The sequence below is a fragment of the Phyllopteryx taeniolatus genome, chromosome 4, assembly GCF_024500385.1.
Source record: "Phyllopteryx taeniolatus isolate TA_2022b chromosome 4, UOR_Ptae_1.2, whole genome shotgun sequence".
Classification (NCBI taxonomy): domain Eukaryota; kingdom Metazoa; phylum Chordata; class Actinopteri; order Syngnathiformes; family Syngnathidae; genus Phyllopteryx; species Phyllopteryx taeniolatus.
Genome location: NC_084505.1, coordinates 15,693,048 through 15,715,144, shown reverse-complemented (window position 1 = coordinate 15,715,144; position 22,097 = coordinate 15,693,048). Strand labels below are relative to the sequence as shown.

At 39.7% G+C, this 22,097-nt stretch overlaps 1 protein-coding gene across 8 annotated transcripts in view; it reads right to left on the bottom strand.

Annotated features, from left to right (window-relative positions):
- Positions 1-819: 819 nt before the first annotated feature.
- Positions 820-22,097, bottom strand: part of LOC133476485 (neuronal acetylcholine receptor subunit alpha-7-like) — a 37,720-nt gene continuing 16,442 nt past the window's right edge. For 3 of the 8 annotated variants that reach the window (XM_061769925.1, XM_061769924.1, XM_061769921.1), the window contains 9 exons: positions 18,882-18,926; positions 15,875-16,024; positions 14,013-14,122; positions 12,751-12,830; positions 12,346-12,513; positions 8,505-8,699; positions 7,455-7,541; positions 5,235-5,344; positions 820-4,626 (listed from right to left, as the gene is read on the bottom strand). In XM_061769925.1, coding sequence (XP_061625909.1) covers positions 4,024-4,626; positions 5,235-5,344; positions 7,455-7,541; positions 8,505-8,699; positions 12,346-12,513; positions 12,751-12,830; positions 14,013-14,122; positions 15,875-16,024; positions 18,882-18,926 — 1,548 coding nt within the window. In that variant the 3' untranslated portion in view covers positions 820-4,023. Of the gene's footprint in view, positions 4,627-5,234; positions 5,345-7,366; positions 7,542-8,504; positions 8,700-12,345; positions 12,514-12,750; positions 12,831-14,012; positions 14,123-15,874; positions 16,025-16,231; positions 16,446-18,881; positions 18,927-22,097 lie in introns of those variants that run through there. The other 5 variants (XM_061769922.1, XM_061769928.1, XM_061769929.1 and 2 more) reach the window with 5 other exon arrangements.

The window sequence follows — 22,097 nt, the reverse complement described above, 5'->3', positions numbered from 1 at the left end:
CTTAGCGCATTTCGTCTATTGCGGGGGAGGTCTGGAAATGTAACCCCCGCGTTAAACAAGGAATTATTGTAATGTCTAACACTCAAAATTTTGACCTCCCAATGCCTCCCAAGTTTGCAAATTTTTCCTCTGTGCATTTTATGTGCTATAAACATTGTTAGATACAGTCAAACATGCTGAAAACTGACTTTGACACTAATAATTGACGTAATCATCTCATCCGCCGCTGGCTGTTTTGAGTTCCACACACAGAGTCCTTCTTTTCAAGTTGACACTGCTGTAGTTGATCCATTCTGTCGTCGCAACGGCCGGCGGAAACATCAAAAACTTGCACCCTGTGTGTGTGCCTAGGTGAAATGCTTTCTTGGTGTCTTTCGGCTCTTGAGAAACGTTCTGCCTCTCATAAAAACACAATTCTGTACAACAACAAAAAGCACACACGATGGGGGAGGCCAATGAGGAGGCCAGGTTTCAGTCTTGGGCCACCCTGTAGTTGCGTCCCTGTCTGCCAGGTATGGTGAACAACTAGAATTTGGGAAGGAAAAAGACAGATGAGACATTGACCAGACATACAGGTATGTACTCCCATGACATTCTAGAACAGGTGTTTAGAGCAGGAACTTTTTCTGCTCACAGCTCTAAATATTTCACCTTTGTTTGTACAGTTGTTTGTTGTGTGACTTTTCGTTATGAATAGTTAGGAATAGTGTGTTTTATTACCAGTATTCATTTGTAAACTAAAGGCTGAAAGTCGGTCGGAAAGCTTCTGCAGAGATGAGAGCTGACGTCTTGCAGTGAGCATAGTCAATAAAATGCCAGCAGGTTGAACATTTCTTTATTTTTCTCAGACAGTGAGAATTTATGCGTATCCTTTAAAGGAGATTAAACCACAATGAGCAGACCACAAAGTAAAACACACTCGTTATGACCAAAGCATAGTGTCCCACTCTCCTCAGACTGTTTTCACGTGTCCATACCAACAAAAACTGCTTGAGTCACTGTCTTTTCCACTTTGTCTGCTGAATTCCGAAATCATTTTTCACACCTCTTTTCAAAATTCTACATCTGCATTTGTCACACACAGTGACATGGTAACTGAACACTGAAAGAAGAATACAGCAGCATTCTTTTCTCCCTTTGTTCCATCACTAATTATGCAACTTGTGTGCCGCATCCTCACTATGATGTAATGTAGTTCGAGACCACCGCAGACCCAATACAGTAATGAACATATTTTCAAATTATTACTTGTAAAAGCAGAATGTGTGATGCAGCTGTTTTACCAAATCACATTAAACTTTGCAGGTGAACCTATTTAATGTCTCTAGCAATTTATGCAATCTTTTTTTTTTTTTTAACAAACCTAAGATACAGTGGGGGAAATAATGATTTGATCCCCTGCTGAATTGGTAACTTTGCTCACTTTATGCCAGAATAATGAGCTCTCAAAAGATATTAGGGACAACATTGTAGACCTGCACAAGGCTGGAATGGGTTATAAAACCATTAGCAAAATATTGGCGCCATTATTGGAAAGTAGAGGACATGAATTGCCTTCAGTCTAGAGCTCCCTGCAAGATCTGGCCTTGTGGAGTGAGGATGGGCATGAGAAAGGGAAGGAAGCAGCCTCAAAGTAGACTGCAGGAACTTCTTAATAATCTAAAGACATTTGGCAAAGCACTGTGGTCAGATGAAACCAAAGTTGAGCTATTTTCCATCACCTCGACCTGCCGTGTTTGCAGGATGAAAGAAATATTTGTATGGCCCAAAGAACACAATGCCAACAGTAAGCATAAAGTGGAGACATTATGTTTTGGGGCTGTTTTTCTGAATAGTGTACAAGATGCATTGAAGGGCCAGTGAACAGAGCAATGTAGTGTAAGATTTCCACCAAATATGAACAATAAAATGTTTTGCTTGCGGCTCAAATACTTATTTCACTCAATAAAATGGACAACATTGTATAACTTCTATATTGTGTTATGAATTGCTGACTGATCGTCTGTTGCCATAATCATTGAACAATCATAAAACTCTATTTATTTGTACTTTTTTTTAGGTGAGCAAACTTAGAAATTCAGCAGTGGATCAAATAATTATTCCTCTTTGCCTGGTGGCGAAAACAACAACCACCCGATTTGACTATTATTGTCTAGCATGGGAATTTTCTAAGCGTTTACAGATTTTGAGTCATAACGGCGACACTAAGTAATCACTGGTGGTGGTTCTTTTGACTGCGTTCTAGTGATTAACTGCAACAGCAGGAATTCAATTCAATGTTTCAATCAAGAAACACTTGTTGCGTTCCGTCTCTCCATGAAGTCAAAAGAGACCTATGAGATCATCAGGAAAGAAGTTAATATTTAAATGAATATGACATTCAGAAGTCGTGAGATGCTTGAACACCAATGTGTTACATAAGATCGCTAATCCTTCTTGCATGATGTGTATCAAAGGTTGGGAAGTGTTTGCCTTTCACTGGGTATTACAATGTGAAACGGGCGATTCTAGGAACAGAGGTTTAGGGGGTGCTGACCTTCCAAGCCAGGCAAGATAAATTTCACTGTTTGGTACATTTTTATGCAATTTCATTCCCACATTTATGAAAGTGAAGCAGTGGTGGCTGGTCAATAAAGGGTGCGAGGGCATCGCCCTACCACGCATGGTTGTCACCATATTATTTCCCTGAAGACAAAAGAATTAATGAAAACATTAAGTAAATGAAACATATTTTTAAATATATGTACAGTATATCTATTTTTAGATTAGCAGAATTAATAGTCTATTGGTAATGATGAGTAAATTTGTTTCATTCATTTCTGTTGTCTGTTTTAGTGACATAACATCCACTCTGGAGTGCAAATATCTTTACCCATTGGCTCTTGTTAAACGTTCGACATGGGCAGTAGCTCCTCTTGAGTATAACAGATAGGGCCACGGTGGAACAAAAAATTCCAGCGCCCAAACCCCTTGACGGCACTTCTGACTTCTCAACTCAGTCTCTATAGATGGCAATGCATAGACCTGAACTTGGATGTCCAGATATGCCTATGCAGTTGCTATGCACGCGGCACTTGCCAGTTCTGTGTTAACATGTCTGGATAAAGCACGGCAAGGTTCATTCGCTGTCTGCCTGAATTGCTGTTTACAGCATTTATTATTATTTATTCATTATTATTAAGTTTTACTTCTGCAATATTGAGTGCAAGTTCTGTAATTGACCATTTCAGGGTGTACCCTGCCTCTCGCCCAGAGTCAGCCGGGATAGGCTCCAGCACGCGGTACGGTGAGGATAAGCGGTATGGAAAATGAATTAATGAATGAATGCAAGTTTGGTAACATTGGCTGCTTGCTTACTCTCGTTACTTGGTGTGTTCAATAATAGGCTACGGAAAGAGTGAAGACTCAGTCGTCGACTGTATTTCTTTTGCTTATTTGAAACATTGAAATAGCCTCAGCATTTGTTGCTCCAATACGGATTTATAATATTGCAATATATAATATATATTACATACCACCCCACACACACATTTGGTATCATGCTTTTTACTCTCAATTGGCTATTATTATTACTTTATTATAATCATAATAATTTCATTACCTCTGAGAAATTTTCACAAAATGTATTCTACACAACAACAAAAAGATAAATCAATCTAAACCATGAAATATTTATATGTAGAAAAAGTTAAGATCTGGATTTCTTCAGGATATATGATACAATAAAACAAAACATGACCAGAGCATCCAATGCTTCACAGCAAAGAAGTGTAGCGTGCATGGCGGCAGTAAAAATATGTATTAGTGGAGTTAAATAAATTGAGAAAAAGCAAGATTCTGCTATTTAAAATTTTCACATTACAGCAAGTAAACAAATGGAACTGGAGGAAGTGTCTGAATTGGAGTGTATGTGTGCAACAAGATCTTGTTGGTCATCAGCAGTTAGAAGCATGGAGGCGAGCAGTTTCTGAATGTTTAACATGAACCTTTCCGCTGTTTGCTCTTATCGCGTAAAGATCCACTTCATGTGAAGTCCTTGGACACCGCCTCAATGAAATTGGGAGCTGACATTAGGATGGTGAAGGTGCAGATGATGGAGAACAGCGAGAAGGCCACCAGGCATAAGCGATCCACCACCGCCGCTGCAAACTTCCACTCGCTGCAGATGGCCTCGTCCTCATCCTGCTCTCGGAAGCGCCTGGCGATGTATTGGACTTCCTCCAGGATTCGAGACATTTCTGGGAGCTGCTCCAGCAGGAAAGTCTGTGTTTGCTCTGAGTGGATGTCACCCGGCCTTGAACCAGTGGGGTTTCTGTCGCTGTCTCCACTGCCGCTCCCGCACATCAGCGCACTCGGATCAGTGCTGGTTGGGAAAGAAGGGTTGTCTGTTCCCATGGAATGATATCCCAGGTACAGGTTACTGTTTCCATTAGTGTTAGTTGACTGGGTGGAGGCCTGGCCTGGTATGGTGCTCATCTGAATGCTGTTGGTGCTGGTGTGGTGAGGAGGGGCATGGCGATACTTGTAGGATACGCAAACGCCAGACTGACTGCTTGGTTTTCTTTCCTCTCCAGGCTTCTTCATGCGCAGGAACCAAGCGCACCAGTTGAGAAGGATCACTCGAACCTGGATGTGGAGACGAGGAAAGACGTGGATCATAGTCAGTAAAAGTCCGATTATCAGACGTCTCTAAATATCTATTATTCTACTCGATTATCCTGTGGTGTTGGGTGTGGTAAGAGCGATTTTTTTTTTTCCCCCCTCCCTGATCTGTTCGGAAATCCATCAGGGCCAACGATCCTTAATGCTAAACCTGTTCAATGTTTTACGATCGCAAATTTTTCCATGTGTGGTAACCCCAAGTTTAGCCCGGTCATGGATGATAGCCAATTAGGAACCGATCTGAAGCTCGCGCTGCTGCCGAACACAATAGAGGAGCAACTAGTTACGTTGAGTGTTTGTGTTACATTTCTCCTAAGTTATTTACCACAGAAAATTGACAAGCGAGCGAGTCCAACCCCAATGTAGGTACCAGATAGAGTGGGCTAAAACAGTTGGCCTAACTTCTTCCATTTCATCTTTTACTTCTTCTCTTTCTTCGCCTTTGTATTTTCTGTCAGATTGGATGCCCTGTCAGTCTTCTTACTATTGTCAGCGTCACAGTCGGCATTGCCTATATCTTTCCATGCGGGTTGATCACACAATTTATGAGCCAACACAAAATCTTCACCTACCCATTTGGGCATCTTCCCTCCTTGGGGGTCGTGGTGGTGGAACTGGAGAACCAGAACTGTCACCACTACAGATAAGCCCACTATCATCATTGTGCTGGCAAAGTACTGAGCTGAAAAAGATATAACAGAACAAAAACATAACTGAAAATATAAAGATGATATTAAAAGCCTCTAGAGCTACATCTGACCAACATGCAGAGAGGCAGTCGAGAAGAAATATGAAAGGACTTGAAATGGACTACACCATTCACACACTATGTTAAGCAAATTAAATATACCTGTATATATTTTCCACTGTTATCCAGCCACTTAGTGTCATTTTCATGTCAAAATAAAATTGCAGTTTTATAAAAGTCTGTCAGAGTGAAGGTTGTGGTGCATTTTTTTTGTTTCAAAACTATTGATTCAGGTGTAAGTGCAATGCGAAAACAAATGATCGTCTGTACACATACATTTACAAGCTAGACATTATCAAAAGCCAAAACATTTCTAAGTACGAGCCAAAGAACATCCTTTCCACAGTCAAGCATGGATGTGGTTTTGGGCACAGGGTGACTTCACTGCATTAAGGGGCCAATGAACGGAACCATGTGCTGTAAAACCACCTTTCCCTAGCAAAAACACTGGAGAGAGGTCGTGGATGGTTCTTCCAGCATGCCACTGACCCAAAATATATTGCCTCTGCAACAAACGATTGGCTCAAGAAGAGCGCAAACTTATGACCAGCAAATCTGGTGACCAACTACAATAAACTTCTAATTGTTGTGTTTGCAACAAGGGTTTCTCCAAGTACAAATCTATGTTTTGCCTGGGGATCAAATACTTATTTCATTCAATAAAATTCACATTTTCATCTTCTTCTTTTTTTTTTTTTTTTTAACATATTTTTATTGATATTCTGTCTACTACGATGATAATTGGACAACCATCAAAATGAGTGTCCTTTTTCTTTTTTTTTTTTTAGCAAAGTTGTAAATAAGAATAAGTGAGCAAACTTAAAATATCAGCAGGGGATTGAATAATGATTTCCTCCAGTATAGATTGTACTGTAAATGTGATTTAGGCCTTTTGCTTACATTGGCACAAATGTCATTACTAGTGTGCCACTGGGATGGTTGCATTTGCAAAAACATTGTCGTAATAGCTAATTTGCTTGACATCTTTCCTCTTGTGGATTTGTTGTGGCTTCATAAACAATTGATATCACCACAGATGTTAGTTTCAGTTGTCATAAATGATTCCACAGTAATGTCCCTACAGCAAATGTTCTGGAACATTTTAGCAGCAACGAGGAACTGTCGTTGTTAGTATGACAGGACACACACACTCTCTCTCTCGGAAATTAAACTTGTAGCTTCTATTTCATATTGTTGAAGCAGATACAAAGGAAACAAGTGTTTCCTAAACATAAAATCTAATTTTATAATATTGTGGACATTGGAAATTGGAGAGGATACATTTGGTTAAAATGATTGGACGTACACTGCCGAAAGATGTTGTATGCATGACTGTTCAACAAAGTAAAATGAAATGGGAACACCCGCTGTGCGTATGGAGTGGGTTCTTCAAATCTTTTAACTACACCCTGAATAAGTTCTGAATGTTTTTTAGTACAGCATATTGTCTGGATAAAGAGAAGAACGCAGGAAGTCCTCAAATTACGACGCACTCAACCTACGACGTTTCGACTTTACGACGCCCGTGCCTCGTCCGCCATTTTGTCCCAGCACCATAGTGTTTCTGCTTAGCTAGTGCATAGTGCTTGTCTGTGTTTGTGCGGCGGGAGTATCTTTGCCTTTTTCGTCCTCCTTTTTTCACACTCTCAGCAGTAATTGTAAGTACAGCATCTTATTTTTTTTTATTTTAATGTATTTTAGTCTCTTTATACGAAGTGTCAACCCGTCGACGGGTGCTCCGCTAATCGCTCCTCTTCCCCGGTCGCCGCCACTACACTTGCTACTGTACACACACGCACCAGCACGCACTCCTTCCTCCTTCACAGTCCCGTCTCACTCACACATCGACGCACACGCTCACACACACTGAGCTTGCTGTCACAATTACGTGGGACAATACCCGTAACAGAAGTATTTCGCCGTAAATTTCTACTTTAACGGTGAAATCCGACTTACGCGGAAATTCGTGTTACGTCGCCAGCGTAGGAACGGAACTCGTTCGTAAATCGAGGACTTCCTGTAGTCTTGCAGAAATCCGTCTTACCAATCAGAGGAACAGAGTCTGATGTAGCAGGCATTATCTCTGCCACCAGCAACATGAACACAGTTAGAGACAGCAGCACAGTGATGCCTGGAAAAGAGGAGATGATATATATCTGTCATTGTGATCCTAAAAGTTGAGAGTTTTCAAAATGAGTGACCAAAATTGCAGCTTTATTTTGGAATAGTTACTCACAAGGGAATTCTCCCTGAGACCATTATGTGTTTCACATAGAGCGATGACATTTGTTAAAAAAAAAATCCGTATTTTCATGTTTCTTTCTTCTTGAGCTTTGATTAATTTGTTGATTAATATAATTAAGCAGAAATGCAAATACATTGCCATACCGTCACTGTCAAAAAACACCAGTGGTGAGAAATCAGGGCCAGCAAGACCTTCTCTGCTGGCCTAAACACTCAACATTAATCAGGAGCACTGGCCTACATTTACAACCCAGATTCTAATATTTGTTCCATGAAATGTGATTAATTTATTTCCCAATCATCTATTTTCTTCATTTTGTTGCGTTTCTCTTGGCTACTCTGTTTCCAGTATTGCACTTGTTTTTGTCCAATCAGATTTCAGCATCATTGCGCTCAGCCCACGTTGTGCTCCCGTGTCTGACACTGGCCCCCATTGACGCTGGCATTTTACTGTCCTTCATTGATTGGTTACAGCAAAATCTGTTACAGCCAATTTTTAATTGCAATAAACGTCTCTAGTTACCTGCACATATTAAGTGCAATACATACAATAATTAGCATCTCTGATGAGTATGATATATTCTATTGAAATGTTTTGTCATGTTATTAGATGAGTATTGATGCTGAATTGCTCCAGATGTACATTGCAACGTGAAAGTGTTGGTATTAAGAGGTGGATTGAGGCCCAGGTACCAAAAGTTAGCAACAGGACCATGACATGATGGGCTAAGAGTACAATGAAGCGCGGTGTTCTACTGTATACTTCAGTCAGGTCTTGTGTTTCCTGCTGGATTTAAGCATTATCACTCTTTGTGAGTGAATGTGGTTGTGTGTGTATTTTGGGTCGCACCCAGTGAGATCTTCTCCCCGGAGTCTGCAGGGAGCAGGAAGACCAGCAGGGCCAAACCAGAGATGAGCACACAGGGGATAAGCAGGTTGAGGCCGTAGTAAAGTGTCCTACGGCGCATGGTGACAGTGAATGTCACATCAGGATATGGCTCTTTGCAACAGTCGTAGTAGAGCTCATTCCGCTTAGCTGGCACACCTGCAAGTTAATGACAAGCAAAGAGGTACAGAGGGTCTGGGTCACTTACAGGTTTTTAGAACTTTCCGTGATACCATGATGATGATTTGTTAGTTGTACGAGACATTGTTCTTGCTATGATTGATTTAAATAATAATGCCTTTTTATGTCGCCAAGTGCATGCATGCATTTTGTCAATCATCAATAACCAACCAGCCTTAAAATGATTTTGATGGTACACTGGATCATTCATTTAGTCATCTATGATAAAAGGACCAGTCTTGATCTCTTCTAGCACCCACATTCATTAACTTGGACACTTTAAGTTACAAAGCACGTCGTTGTACAGCCAGTGCAGGTCAAATATACATTGTCGAACCTCACCTTGGTCAGTGTGTCAAAAAATGCACATACAGTATTCAGACGCTAGCCTAATTATAAACATTTGGACATACGTGCAGACTCCAGTCTTAGCTACATATTCTATAAGTCCTACTCTGCCAAATCTATGCCACGCTATTCCCACAGTAGCAGTTTGCTAACACAAGTTTGCTTGTGCTCTAGCTCAGTGTTTCCAAACCTTCCCCACCTTTATTGAACCAAGGGACAAATTTTATTTGGAAAAAATCTTACAGCACACCACCAAACAGAAATGGCAGCGTGGCGAAGCCTGCAGGTCGAGCGTGCTGAAGCTGGCAAAAATAACGACCAAGAAACAATTCATGATACGACCAGACGTCTGGAATGTAACTTGTTCATAGGTAGTGTAGCTTCTCTACTGCAGATTTGTATTTATTACATTGACTTTAAAGTAGTGCCCTGCGATTGGCTGGCAACCAGTTCAGGGTGTACCCTGCCTCCTGCCCGATGATAGCTGGGATAGGTTCCAGCACGCCCGCGACCCTAGTGACGAGAAGCGGCTCCAAAAATGGATGGATGGATGGTAAACATTCAGTAAGCAGGTTATTGTTGAAAGCACAATGCACTCTCTTACCTAAACTTGGCCAGAATACGATGATACTGTATAAGAAGTACGTAATATCTGAAATTTTCAGTATAACACTTATCTACTTGACCCATTTCACTTTGTAAATATGTAAACATTTTGCGCTAATCAAAAAAGAAATGTATTTATTGGTCACATTAGAGAACAATGGACCACAGCTGATGTATTTCTAGCTCACTACACAGCCATACTACATATGTCACTGTAACAAAGCATGCAAGAGTCCTCAAGATTGGGAAGCGGGTTCATGATTATTTATTCTGTAGTCTGAAGTCTGGTACAACTGCCTGAACAGCTCCTGTGGCAGGCTGTGCTTTCGTTGCACCTGAACTTCACCACCTTCACATTATACAGTATGCCTTCTGCAATCTATTCTTCTTCTATTCCTTTGGGCTTGTCCCGTTAGGGGTCGCCACAGCGTGTCATCCTTTTCCAGGTCTTCCTCTCGCTCTCTTGCCTGGCAGCTCATCCTCATCACCCTTCTACCAATATACTCACTATTTCTCCTCTGGATGTGTTCAAACCATCAAAGTCTGCTCACTCTAACTTTGTCTCCAAAACATCTAACCTTGACTGTCCGTCTGATGAGCTCATTTCTAATTTTATCCAACATGCTCACTCCTAGAGTGAACCTCAACATCTTCATTTCCACCACCTCCAGCTCTGCTTAATAATAGTAGCCCTGTTGTCGGCATAATCATTTTTGCCCCACTAATCTGCCCCAAAACAGAAATCAATATCACCTTCATGTGGTGAAAGGCGTGTGTGTGTGTGTGTGTGTGTGTGTGCATGCTCAACCTCTAATCTCAGAAATGCATTGTGTAACAGTGATTGCAATGATAGATTTCCCATGCAAAATAATGTGAGTATGTATGTATGTGTAAAATTCTTATTATCATTTAGATCGGCATCATGGGGAACTTAATACATGATTTGATTAAAATTGCACGTTAAAAAAATATCCAATCATCCATCCACCATGTACTGTAGTTCAATTCAGTACGCTTTGAATCTGAGCTCAACATTGCGCTTTACTGGCAAAAAAAAAAGAAAAAGATGTACAGAACAGGATCATTGCAGCCATTAATATAGTAATAGGAAATGTTTACATCTTCATTTTTGTTAAATGCATTTTTTTTAATTATTATTATTTTGGGCAGCCAATGTGAACTACAATTTTGTCTTTTCTTTATTTTCACATCTTGATTATTTGATGCATAAAGTACAAGCAAATATTTTTTGTTACCAAACCCTTTTAAAATGAGATTTTACACTATTCTAAAAGCCGTTTACCCTTATGGGTGATGATGGATGTGCTTGAATGTATACATGATTACTTATGTAAAAAATAAAAAAAAAACATTATACAGATTCAATTTCATATAATTGTGAGGTTTCCATCTCATGTAATCAAATCTACATGCCCTGAACACTTGAGAGAAATAACCTTTAATGGCCATCTATTAATATGATGGATTGAAGGTCTGCATATAAACTGTAAATGTGCGTGTGTGTGCGTGTGTGTGTGTGTGTGTGTGTGAGTGTGTCTGTGTGTGTGATGGCATTGCTGTGTTCAGCGGCACCAAGGCAGCGTGTGCGGTTGGCAAGCTTGATGCCTGACTATGCCTGAATTAATTGTGGCTTCTGTGTGCCAGCTGTCACCACACACATCCATGGCCGCCCATTCATTTCTAGTTGCACAACCAGCTGGGTACACTTGCTTTATGTGTATACAACGAGTACAAGAAATGTTGCTTTATTTATAATTAATATTATACTCAGTATAATCCCAATTGCCAATTGAGGCATGTTGTTGCCATGACAACATTAAAAAATAAATGAATGGAGGACTACATTGGTTAAACTGGTTAAATACATAATGCCTAGAACATACGGAATGATTATTTTACTAACTACAAATGCTTGGTATAGCCTACTCTTGGCCAGTGTTTTGCAACCTTTGTTGAGCCTAGGCACATATTTTACATTAGATAAATGTGGCACACCACAAAAGAAAAATATCACAAAAATTATCTACAGCATAGGGGAATAATCATGGTTTCTTCTCAATTTACTCCCAAATTTACTTTAAAATCTGGGCCTCTAGTAGTTCAACACAAAGCTATGGTTCTGCGTTATGAATGGCAACCGGTTCATTGTACATTCTGCCATCTAGTGGAAGAGCATTTCATTGTTCTGCCTGTCACTTTACATTGCTCGCATTGATAGAACAACACAGCTATGTTACTTGTAGTAAATATATATATATATATATATATATATATATATATATAATTTTGGGACCAATTTAGAGAAATTGAATAGTTCCCCATGGTACACAATTGTCTGTGATACTGCATGTACAATATACTGTATGTACTGTACCATGAAATTCTTCAATAAACTAATTTAAATGGATCAGTGGTGCTTATTGATGTGACTGCTAAATCTCAAGTAACAAGATTAATTGTAAGGTGTATAGGAATATAGTCACTGATCACCGTAGTAGGCGAGAAGGAGCAACTGAAGTTGGCTGCGGTGAAGGCCCAAAATGTTTTGGGCTCCAGATTTGTCTTTGTTTGTTCGTCTGTTTGCAGGCCTTAGCAGGCTACATTAGAATGTAATGGCTCATTTAAGAACCGCAAAGGAGTCTGTTCTTACCGACGAGATCCCACTCGCCATTGGGTATGTAGCTGGAGATGTCCACGTCCATCATCTGGAGATCCAGCAGCCAGCCGTTGTGCGTCCAGGAGCCAAATTTTAGGTCACACTTCTGCACGTCAAATGGGAACCAGCGCACATCGATGTAGCAGGTACTCTTTAAGATGCCTGGATAGACGTTTGTTTTTTCATTATCTTAACCATAAAATGTCTTTGATGATCAGTCAGAGCAGAAAAAACTGAGGTGATGAAATTCTTTAAAGTGAGTGTATGTTCCTATATAACAAGAACAAGAAAACATGATCTCATGCAAGTTTTCACACAAGTTGTGTACTGTATAAAACTATACTGATGCATTTGCATGATTAGGTCATCAATTGAGTGAGTGTCACTTCAGTGTGTCACCTGGTGGGATATACTGGCAGGAACCTGTAGCATTGACCAGTACATTTGTATGGAAAGTTGCATCAAACCTCTCATCAGCACTGCAAAGGAGTTAGATGGAATATAAAACCAGCAAGTGAACAATTATGCACAGATAATCAGGTTAGAATGAAAGTGAAAAGTGAGAACGCAATTGAAGGGATTTGTGTAGCTCTACACAGACATACAGTATAATATAGTATGTGGGTTTAATTTTATAGGTGAACCCAAGTAATCATTGACATTGTTGGTTGTTTGCCATCGAGCTGTCCTTCCCTTTGGCTGAGATTACATTCAGAGATCAAACTGTATCGTTTGGGGAGAAAAATGTTACTCCTAGACACTGGCATTTATAGGTAATTTTTAATTATCCACCTCAGAAATTTCATAATTATGGTCGAAACATTTAGAAATGTGGAATATTTGGGCCACATTATTATAAACATATAACACTGATGTGAGACTACTACTGTTTCAAATGTACTATCACTTAACACAAATGCACAGGGACATTGCTGAAGGTCACACTGATTTTTAATCAACTTCTCAAATGCTTTTTAACAAGTTACCTTTTTTTTATAAACATATCTATTAACAAAACTATTACTTCTGTAGTTAAGTTGGAGCAACCTATCTTGAAAGTAAACCCGTTTCTTGTTTGCTCTCTTGAATGCAACTATAGCTTGTTTAATGATCAGAATCAGAATCAGTATGTATGTCTAAAAGTATGTCCAAAAAAACACACAAGGAATTTGTCTCCGGTAGTTGGAGCCGCTCTAATACGACAACAGACAGTCAATTGACAGAGAACACTTTTGAGACATAAAGACACGGAGAAAAACAGTCACTGAGCAATAAAGGGTTGTTTGTTATCTGGTAATGCCGGTAAAAAAAAAATTTTTTTTTATTTAATTTAATTTTTTTTGACAATTGTGCAAAAAGATGATTATCAATCCTTTTAGAAAGCTAAAAGATGTACTTTATCTTTGTATCACACATACACACATCAAGGGGATTGGGTAAAAGTTAAGATTCTCATCAATCTGCATCCATCTTTCCATCTACCATGTTGTCCACATTATCTTTTACTTATCATAAAGTCATACAGTTGAGCAGTAGAGATGAAACAGCATGAAAATTTCGTGATCGAATTATTATGGTCATCAGTATGATCACGCTATCAGCAACAGATATTTACAGAAAAAGTGTGTCGTGTCTTGAGTGTAGCTGTTTAAAATTCCAACCTGTTGTAGAGGAGAATATCTGGCACCCATATCAAATTGGAAGGGAATCGCAGGTTTTGAACACCAGGGTAACTCTCTGCATTCCATGTAAGGTACACATCTGTCCACTGCTGGAAGAAACACACAAACAGAATGGTAAGATTAGGGAATTTCCAAGTAAGAGGTGTGTAATCAGGAAGAGATGAGGATTTATTAGAGACTATGTCATGGCAATACTACAATATTTTGTATCCTTTGTGGAAGATGTCCCTTCAAATGCCAGATTAGAACAATTAGGTCACAAAGCATCTTTTTCATTGCCAAGGCATGTCCAATATTATACTATATATCAGTCAGCGTGTCAACAAATGCATGTTTGTCTCATCAGTTTTGTTAGTCCAATTTAAAGTCATGCCACTGGGTTGTGGGTTTTTCATTTTTTTATTATTATTATTTTTTATTTTTGCACAGTTTGTAAAACACCATTTATTGCTTCCACCTAAAAAAGAATGAATGGTTTCAAATAGCTCCTATTCGGAGCTATTTGAAACCATGGATACAGAATACACATTCATGAAAAAATATCAAACTAATACATCTTACAAACTGTCATGTTCTAAAATATACACTTATTATTTAGTGTCTTCAACCGAAAACCAGATGATGATCTGATGTGATCTGCTTACAAGTGCAAGCTTGGTTTACAAATTTAGTCCGTTTTGTGACTCCGTACGTGAACCAAAACGATCCCACACCGTGGTGATGTTTTCCATTGGAATGAATGGAAATACAATTAATCTGTTCGATCACAAATTTCCAAATGATTTACAGTACATTGATTTCTGGGCAAGAAAATTTGGGCCAATTTGCGACAAAAAGAGTGGCATAAAATCTTTCATCCTTATCCATTACTACCATGACTCATTACTACTATGCTACAAACTATGCCCACAACTTGAAAAAAAAAAACCACATCTTTCCTGAAGTGTAATATTTTTTGTTTTATGATGCAGCAGTGATGATCATAATGGCGGCTTGCTTTCTACATGACATGTGCTTCGATGCTTCAGAGATTTGTCAGGAAGACACAAATGGATGCCCAATACAGGCAAATGAAAATCAGCAGAGGACACACTGCAAATGTCATGAGGCCATATTATGAAATGATCCTGCTCTTTCTGAAAATGTCCATACTGTAAATAGGTAGCAATAATGCACTTTTGTCATTACTTTTTTCCTGCCGATAAAAAAGTGTTTTACTCAGTTGTTTATTTTTTTATGATTATTTACTGCAACGACCCCAAGTAGAAATATTATAGTTTAATAAAATATTTGTAAAACACAACAAAGATGCAAATTGGGCACACAAAAACATCAAAATAAAAGTTTGCTCCCGGTAGTAAGGTAGTGAATATTGTGCAAAAGTGAAAACATAAAATGTAAACTCTAAGAAAAGTGTCATTTAGTGTCTATCAGTTGACCGACCCATCAGGGCCTCAAACCCTTTCAGTTGAGCCAGCAACTCTCTGTGACGCCTCAGACTGGCCTCCTCGGACTCAGGGAAGAATTAGAGGGCGTCATCTTGTTCCTGCTGACGCTTTTGAGGCCGCGTTTGTGCTGCTGCTGTGTGGGTGCTGGAATTCAGGTGACACCTGAAGGAGCAAACTTCTCTGGTCTGGTCTCTGCTCTTACTTCCACCCTCGCTGACGTGCCAACCACGGGAAAGACAACATCATGATGCCCTCAAGTCAATAAGGAACAGCGTCTAGTCCCGATTAAAGCCTTCATTTGCAGCCATGGCAGGAGATGGTGAAGGGCTGAAAAATTGGCTGTCAAACATTTTATTATAGACATGACTTTTGTTGCTTTTGTTTTTCTCTAACCTGTTGTGATGTGACTGTCCTCAGCCATAACCAGTCAGTTGCACTGATGTAGTTCGCCGCTGCATCGTGTGCTCTCTGGAACAGCGGAGGCAGGAAAAGGTGCCCACCTGTGTGGATCCAAATACAGGCCAGCGCTGTTGTCCACATAAACTGGAGGGGGGGAAACATTTGCATGACAGCTATTTCCCTCAGTAATTTCTTTGCATCACAAATATTTGGGAATTAAAAAAAATCTCTTATTTCCAGATTACTAGATTACTTTGCACTCCGGGAATAATACCATATTATTACCATAATACGTTGAACAATACTATGCCGATTTAGTGTGACAAAAACTATTCAGAAGTGATAACTTACTTTTTACACTTGGGGCAGTCATCTTTGAAAGGCAACTCAAGGGTAGTGAGAAAGCTCTGACTTTCCGAGTGGGAAATCCAACTTCAGAGGGCCTTCCAAGCGAAACTTCAGACCAGGAACTCGGAAGTTCCAACTTCCGAGTTCAAATGGAACGCACTTTGCGCTCAGAGCCCAGTTGGGGAAAGGTGGCAGGAATTGGGTGGAACAAACCATTTTTGAGGCAATTGGGGGGGGGGGGGGGGGTGCTGTATTTTTGTTGTTGAAATATTACATTACAACCAAGTACTGTATGGTTTTACACTTTTTTAGGTTGTTGAAAAAGGATGTACCATGAAATGAACATTTGTTTTGATCCCTCAAATTAAAGGGGTGGTGGGTTTAATTTTAGGGGTGTTTCAGCATCCTCTAAATGGAGCTAGAAATGCCCATGCTTCCCAATAGAAGTTATTAAACAAACACGGACACCATTCTCATGTTCAGCAACAGTATTATTTCTTTCTTTTTTGCAACAGTAATACGTTTAGGCTTCTTAATAACACAGCTAGCTGTTGTCACTTTTTGCAGGCATACTGAGAGGTAATTCAGATTCAAGAGAAAAACCTGCAATGTGTGACGCACAGAGCCAATGAAATTATGTTCATAAGACAATTTGTTGATGAAGTTGGTTGTTCATAAACCAAGGTTACACTGTCAAGGTTTGGGGCACAGCAAAATCTTTTCCATTCTCCTTTCTGGACAAAGCACAGTTGAAAGATAATAACACTTCTTCTGTTACAATCCATGTTAAATCCCATTCACATGTGGGATATTCATTGCCTGACGAACGCTGTAATCCGAAAATCCTCTATGGTGCAGATGACGTGTGTCTGCCATAGTTCTCAGGTCTCCTGGAGATCTGCTGCATATGCAAAGCCCCTTCTTAGCATTCCTGCTTTGTGGATTCCATGTTAGGGAGGTGGCTTCCTAAATAACTGAATCATTCATAACGTGCGAGCCGGTCAGCAGCTGACTCATACAAACTGGATGTAGACTGTGACATCCTTAATGTGCTAGTCTGACAGAGGGGGGATAATAAGCATGTTGTTCCTACCTGAATAGACTGATGTCACGTTAACAATTAAATCGCTACTAAGACAAAATAGGCTTTTATTGAATACGTGCATCTAATGAAATTAGAAAGTGCAGCACATTTTAGCACCAAACCTTCTGAGGCGTTCATATTATGATATCATGTAAAAACGGTTGGGATGGAAATAATTTCCAGGAGCATGTGCTTCGTGCATCTGTCTCACTGTCTGGTGTTCTGGGTTCCAATCTCAGTGGAGACCATTCTGTGTGGATGTGCATGTTCTCCCTATGCTTGCAAGGGTTTTCTCTTGGTATTCCAGTTTCCTCCCACGTTCCAAAAAACATACGTATTTGGTGTATTGAAGATGCTAATTTGCCCATAGGTGTGAATGTGCATGCAAAAGGTTGTTTGTCAATTTGTCAGGTTTCAAAATGGTTAATCACACAGCAAATTTGAAAACATGAATTTAACACCCTCAGAGTTGAAATCAACACTCGCTATATATAGTATGTATAATATAATAGGACAAATAAATGTTACTTTCAGAAATGACAATCATTTGAACTTAATTTACCATGTGAAAATACAGGAGTAGGAAAATGGCGCTGACCCATCCCTCTCAAGCTGAAAAAGTGCAGGTGCAAAGGTGGAGCTTAATTCATTACATCTCTGAAGAGTTCATCTAACACCATGTGATCAACTCTGTGAAATAACCCCTACTCTGGACACCAGTTAAATCCGAAAAATTGTTAAATGTCAAAATGACACTTTGGGAGTTAAAATCACCTCCCAAAAATGTAACCCTGAAATTTAAACACTCCAAGTTCTGCTACGCACTGTGAATGCTATAATAAAACATATATATTTCCAAACAGGGATATATGATAATGCTTAACATGTGTAATTTTGAATTTACATAACCTCCATTATATATACTCTTCTGCTTGTGTGCCTACATTCTTCTTCTCTTAAGGCTGTTTTTGATGCTGGTCCTTCTTTACAAATAAGTGCCACAAAAAGCACAAGAAAGAAAAAACACACTAGAGTTAATCCTCTGATGCTTATTGAATGCTGGTCCATCATGACTCTCACAGTAAAATGAGAGAAAAAACTTCCCCAACAAAAATGTAAAACAAAATCTTCAATAACCGCATTTGTTTCACAATTCCAATCCTACAATTTAATGTGTTATGCCTTGGCACGTGTTCAACATAAATTAGGCAATACGTATTTGAAAACAGGGTTTGGAATTCAACTACATCCTCTTCCTATACAATGCTGGCAATATATTTTTCCCTCATCAAATATAGTAGGAGACATTAGACTAGACTAGAGAACTTATTTGTAACACATCCATGGGTGCAAACTTGGTTTGAATTTGTCACTTTGTCACAGGAGACCCTTATGAGTGATTGAAATGTGTTTATATTATATTATATATGGCTGACAGGCACTGCTTTAAATCAGATCTGGGTCTTTATCTTGTCTGACATGAATGGCTTAACCCGCACCTTCCCAAAATATAATGAATGACAGTTAATGTGCAGTGATCGCACAAAAGTACTCAAAGAAGAGACATACCAGCTGCAGCCAAGCATTAGTGATCAGAACTTGGTTCTTCTCATCCTGGGAGAGAGAGAAAGAGAGTTGGGTCAACTTTAAGTAGATGTTTGATACAGATAAAGAAAAAACATTTCTGCCCAGTAAAAGAATTAAAAGAAACATTGTTTCATATCTGACGAGGAGGAGGTGAGATTAAGCCAGGCAACCTGCAGCCTATGATCCAGGTCTGCTGTGCTCACTTAATGACATTAATGGCTTTTTTTTGGGCTTCATGATTTAAATACAACCTGTTTTGAATAGTTATAAAAAATAATATGAAAAAAAGAATATCGTATTATCCATTACTCTAAGAACACTGAACAAAATTAATATCTCACATTCACTCAAAAAGTCTGTCCAAACTCCCTTTTATAAATTTGCAATCAAAAAAGAGGACCAATGATAAAAAGAAAATAAATAAGAATAAATAAAACCACCTCAAGAAAAATGTGCAGTTTTCAATGTAATTTTCTTTGACAAAATTATGGCATTAAACAACATTTTTGCAAATTAATGATAACACTTGGTTACAAAAAATTTGGAGGGGGGTAAGTTGTCAGTGGGTGGCACGGTAGTTGACTGGTTGGCACATCTGCCTCACAGTTCTGGGGTCAGGGGTTCAATTCCTGTCCCCGCCTATGTGGAGTTTGCATGTTCTCCCCGTGCCTGCGTGGGTTTTCTCCGGGCACTCCGGGTTCCTCCCACATCCCAAAAACATGCCTGGTAGGTTGATTGAAGACTCTAAATTGCCCGTAGGTGTGAATGTGAGTGCGAATGGTGGTTTGTTTCTATGTGCCCTGCGGTTGGCTGGCGACCGGTTCAGGGTGTGCCCCGCCTCCCGCCCGAGGATAGCTACGATAGGCTTCAGCGGCCCGCGACCCTAGTGAGGATAAGCGGTGAAGAAAATGGATGGATGGATGGAAGTTGCCTGTGTTTTCTGTGCACAAAAATGAGCAGGGACACATAAAGTGAGATCAATCTGCGTCTGAGGGTGCACTGTTATGGATTAGTATTCCGGCGTGGTGCTGGAAATTCGGCGTATGAATTTTTTTTACAAGACAGGGCTCGAGAGCGCGGCTAAAAACAAAGAGAGAGTGTGTCCACCTGTAAGGCCAGCCATTTGAGGAAGTAAAAAAATATTTTGCGACGTGAAAGGAGACACATGAAACCCATCGTGGTCTCTAAACCAATCAGATATAGTGAAGGGCGGGGCGGGAACCCTCCCGTTCCCACCCTCCCTCTGATTGGTCGTGTGCATGCCTGTGTGTGCACGCGTGCATGCTCTTCAATCCGGGCACTAGCGTACTCAAAGCTAAGTTTTCTGACGGCGAGTTGATACTTGTACAATTACAGAAAATTGAGCTGCATAAATGGAATTAGTTCCCAAGACTAACGCCACCGCGACGATGTGGGAACATTTTGGATTCAAATCAGATGAACAAGGCCATCCCACTAACATAAAGAAGCTGGTATGTCGAATTTGTATGAAGTCGCAACAAAGACAACACAAAAAAAAAAAACATTTTAAACACAACCATCCCACCCAATTCCTTCAGCTGGGAACAAAAAACGGTGGGACATTTCCCAACAGCTTGCAATTATGGAACACTCTGCCCAATAATGCAAATACAAACATGACAGCGTACATCGTGCACGTATGCGCAAACACAGTGTACCATACTCACTATTTCAAGAGATGTAGCCATTGAACATGCTGCTGACTTGAATAGTAGTACAAATCTTGAATCAAAAAAAGGTTGCTTTGATCTACATGTTGTGCTGTTATTAATGTTGCTATATTTTGTATTTTTTCTTAACCAGCTGTAAACTTGATTGACAATAAATTGCCTGTTAAGGCATTAATGTGTGTAATCTGTTAATCTGTGCCAAATGTTTGTTTGTTCAAGTGCAATTTTTGTGACAAGAGCCTGAGTGTTTAAATTTATCTAAGATAAATTGTAATAAATAATTGGTTACTACTTCACAGGTTTCATTTACTGCAGGGGTTTTCTGGAACATAGCCCCCGTGATAAACGAGGGTTTACGTGTCGTCAAAATTGTCTTACGTAGAATTCTAGGACCATACTCGATCAAACTTTATTAATACTGCATTACAAAACCCAGATTTCATTGTGAGCTCCGTGAGGCACACGGTGACCGCTTATGATCATCCTGCCAAGTAACTGGTGATGAAATCAGTGGCTGGCATCAAGCCACCCCGTTCCCTTGATAGATTTACCCAGAACCAGATGGAAGAATCATAGGCCATGTTGAACACACGCATGCATGCACGCACATAAATGGACCAAAGGCACACACGCACATGCACACATAATTTATTATTTACAACTTTCCAGAAAGCATTAACATATACTGAAAAAGTCAATTATCACGTTGACTCTCTCTTGCTCAGTAATGCAAAACAGGCAAAAACTTGTTTGCTTACGCAAACAGATATGGAAGCTGCTCTATTCACACCCGGGATTTGTCTGCCAAACCAGTAAAATTGCTGCACAGTTCGTTCTGTGCATTCTGGGTGGAGCATATGCAAATACACCAATTTCTCACTGCCTCGGTACAGTACAGTTGTATTTAATTTTAAGTTCAACACATTTTCATCAATGTTCAAACTGAATCATATACAATGGCTTCTTAGAATACTTTTTAGGAATAAACCCTCTGTCTCGCTTTGATGAGCACTTAGGCCTACTACGCTACTCTATTTTCATATCAATCATTATGGTGGTGCTTGGAGTTTTTTCGGTCGTACTTAAAAACTAAAACTTTGAAAACCACTGATCTAAATCATCAGACAAGTACCGGTAAGTAATCACTTGTACTCGCATAACAATATGATGGTCTAGGTTTCCCCTTCAAGTAAGCAATGTAGCAAGAACTTCCATATAAAGGAGGGAATTGGGTCACACAAAGAATGCTCCAACAAGGCACCCACTTTTAACAGTAAGTCAAAAAGTTTTTTTTTTTTAAATAACAAAACATTGCAACTGAGGCTTGAGGGGAACCATGAGCCAGGCATTCATATTTGACAAGTTTAGAACGATATCAGGTATGGAGAGTGTAAGGGACAAGAAGAGCCATAACACAAAATGATATGTGACAGAAAAGCTTCCTAAAGCGCATACATGTCAAAAGCAGAACACAGCTTTGATGTGAAGGTGTGAGCCCAGGATGGTC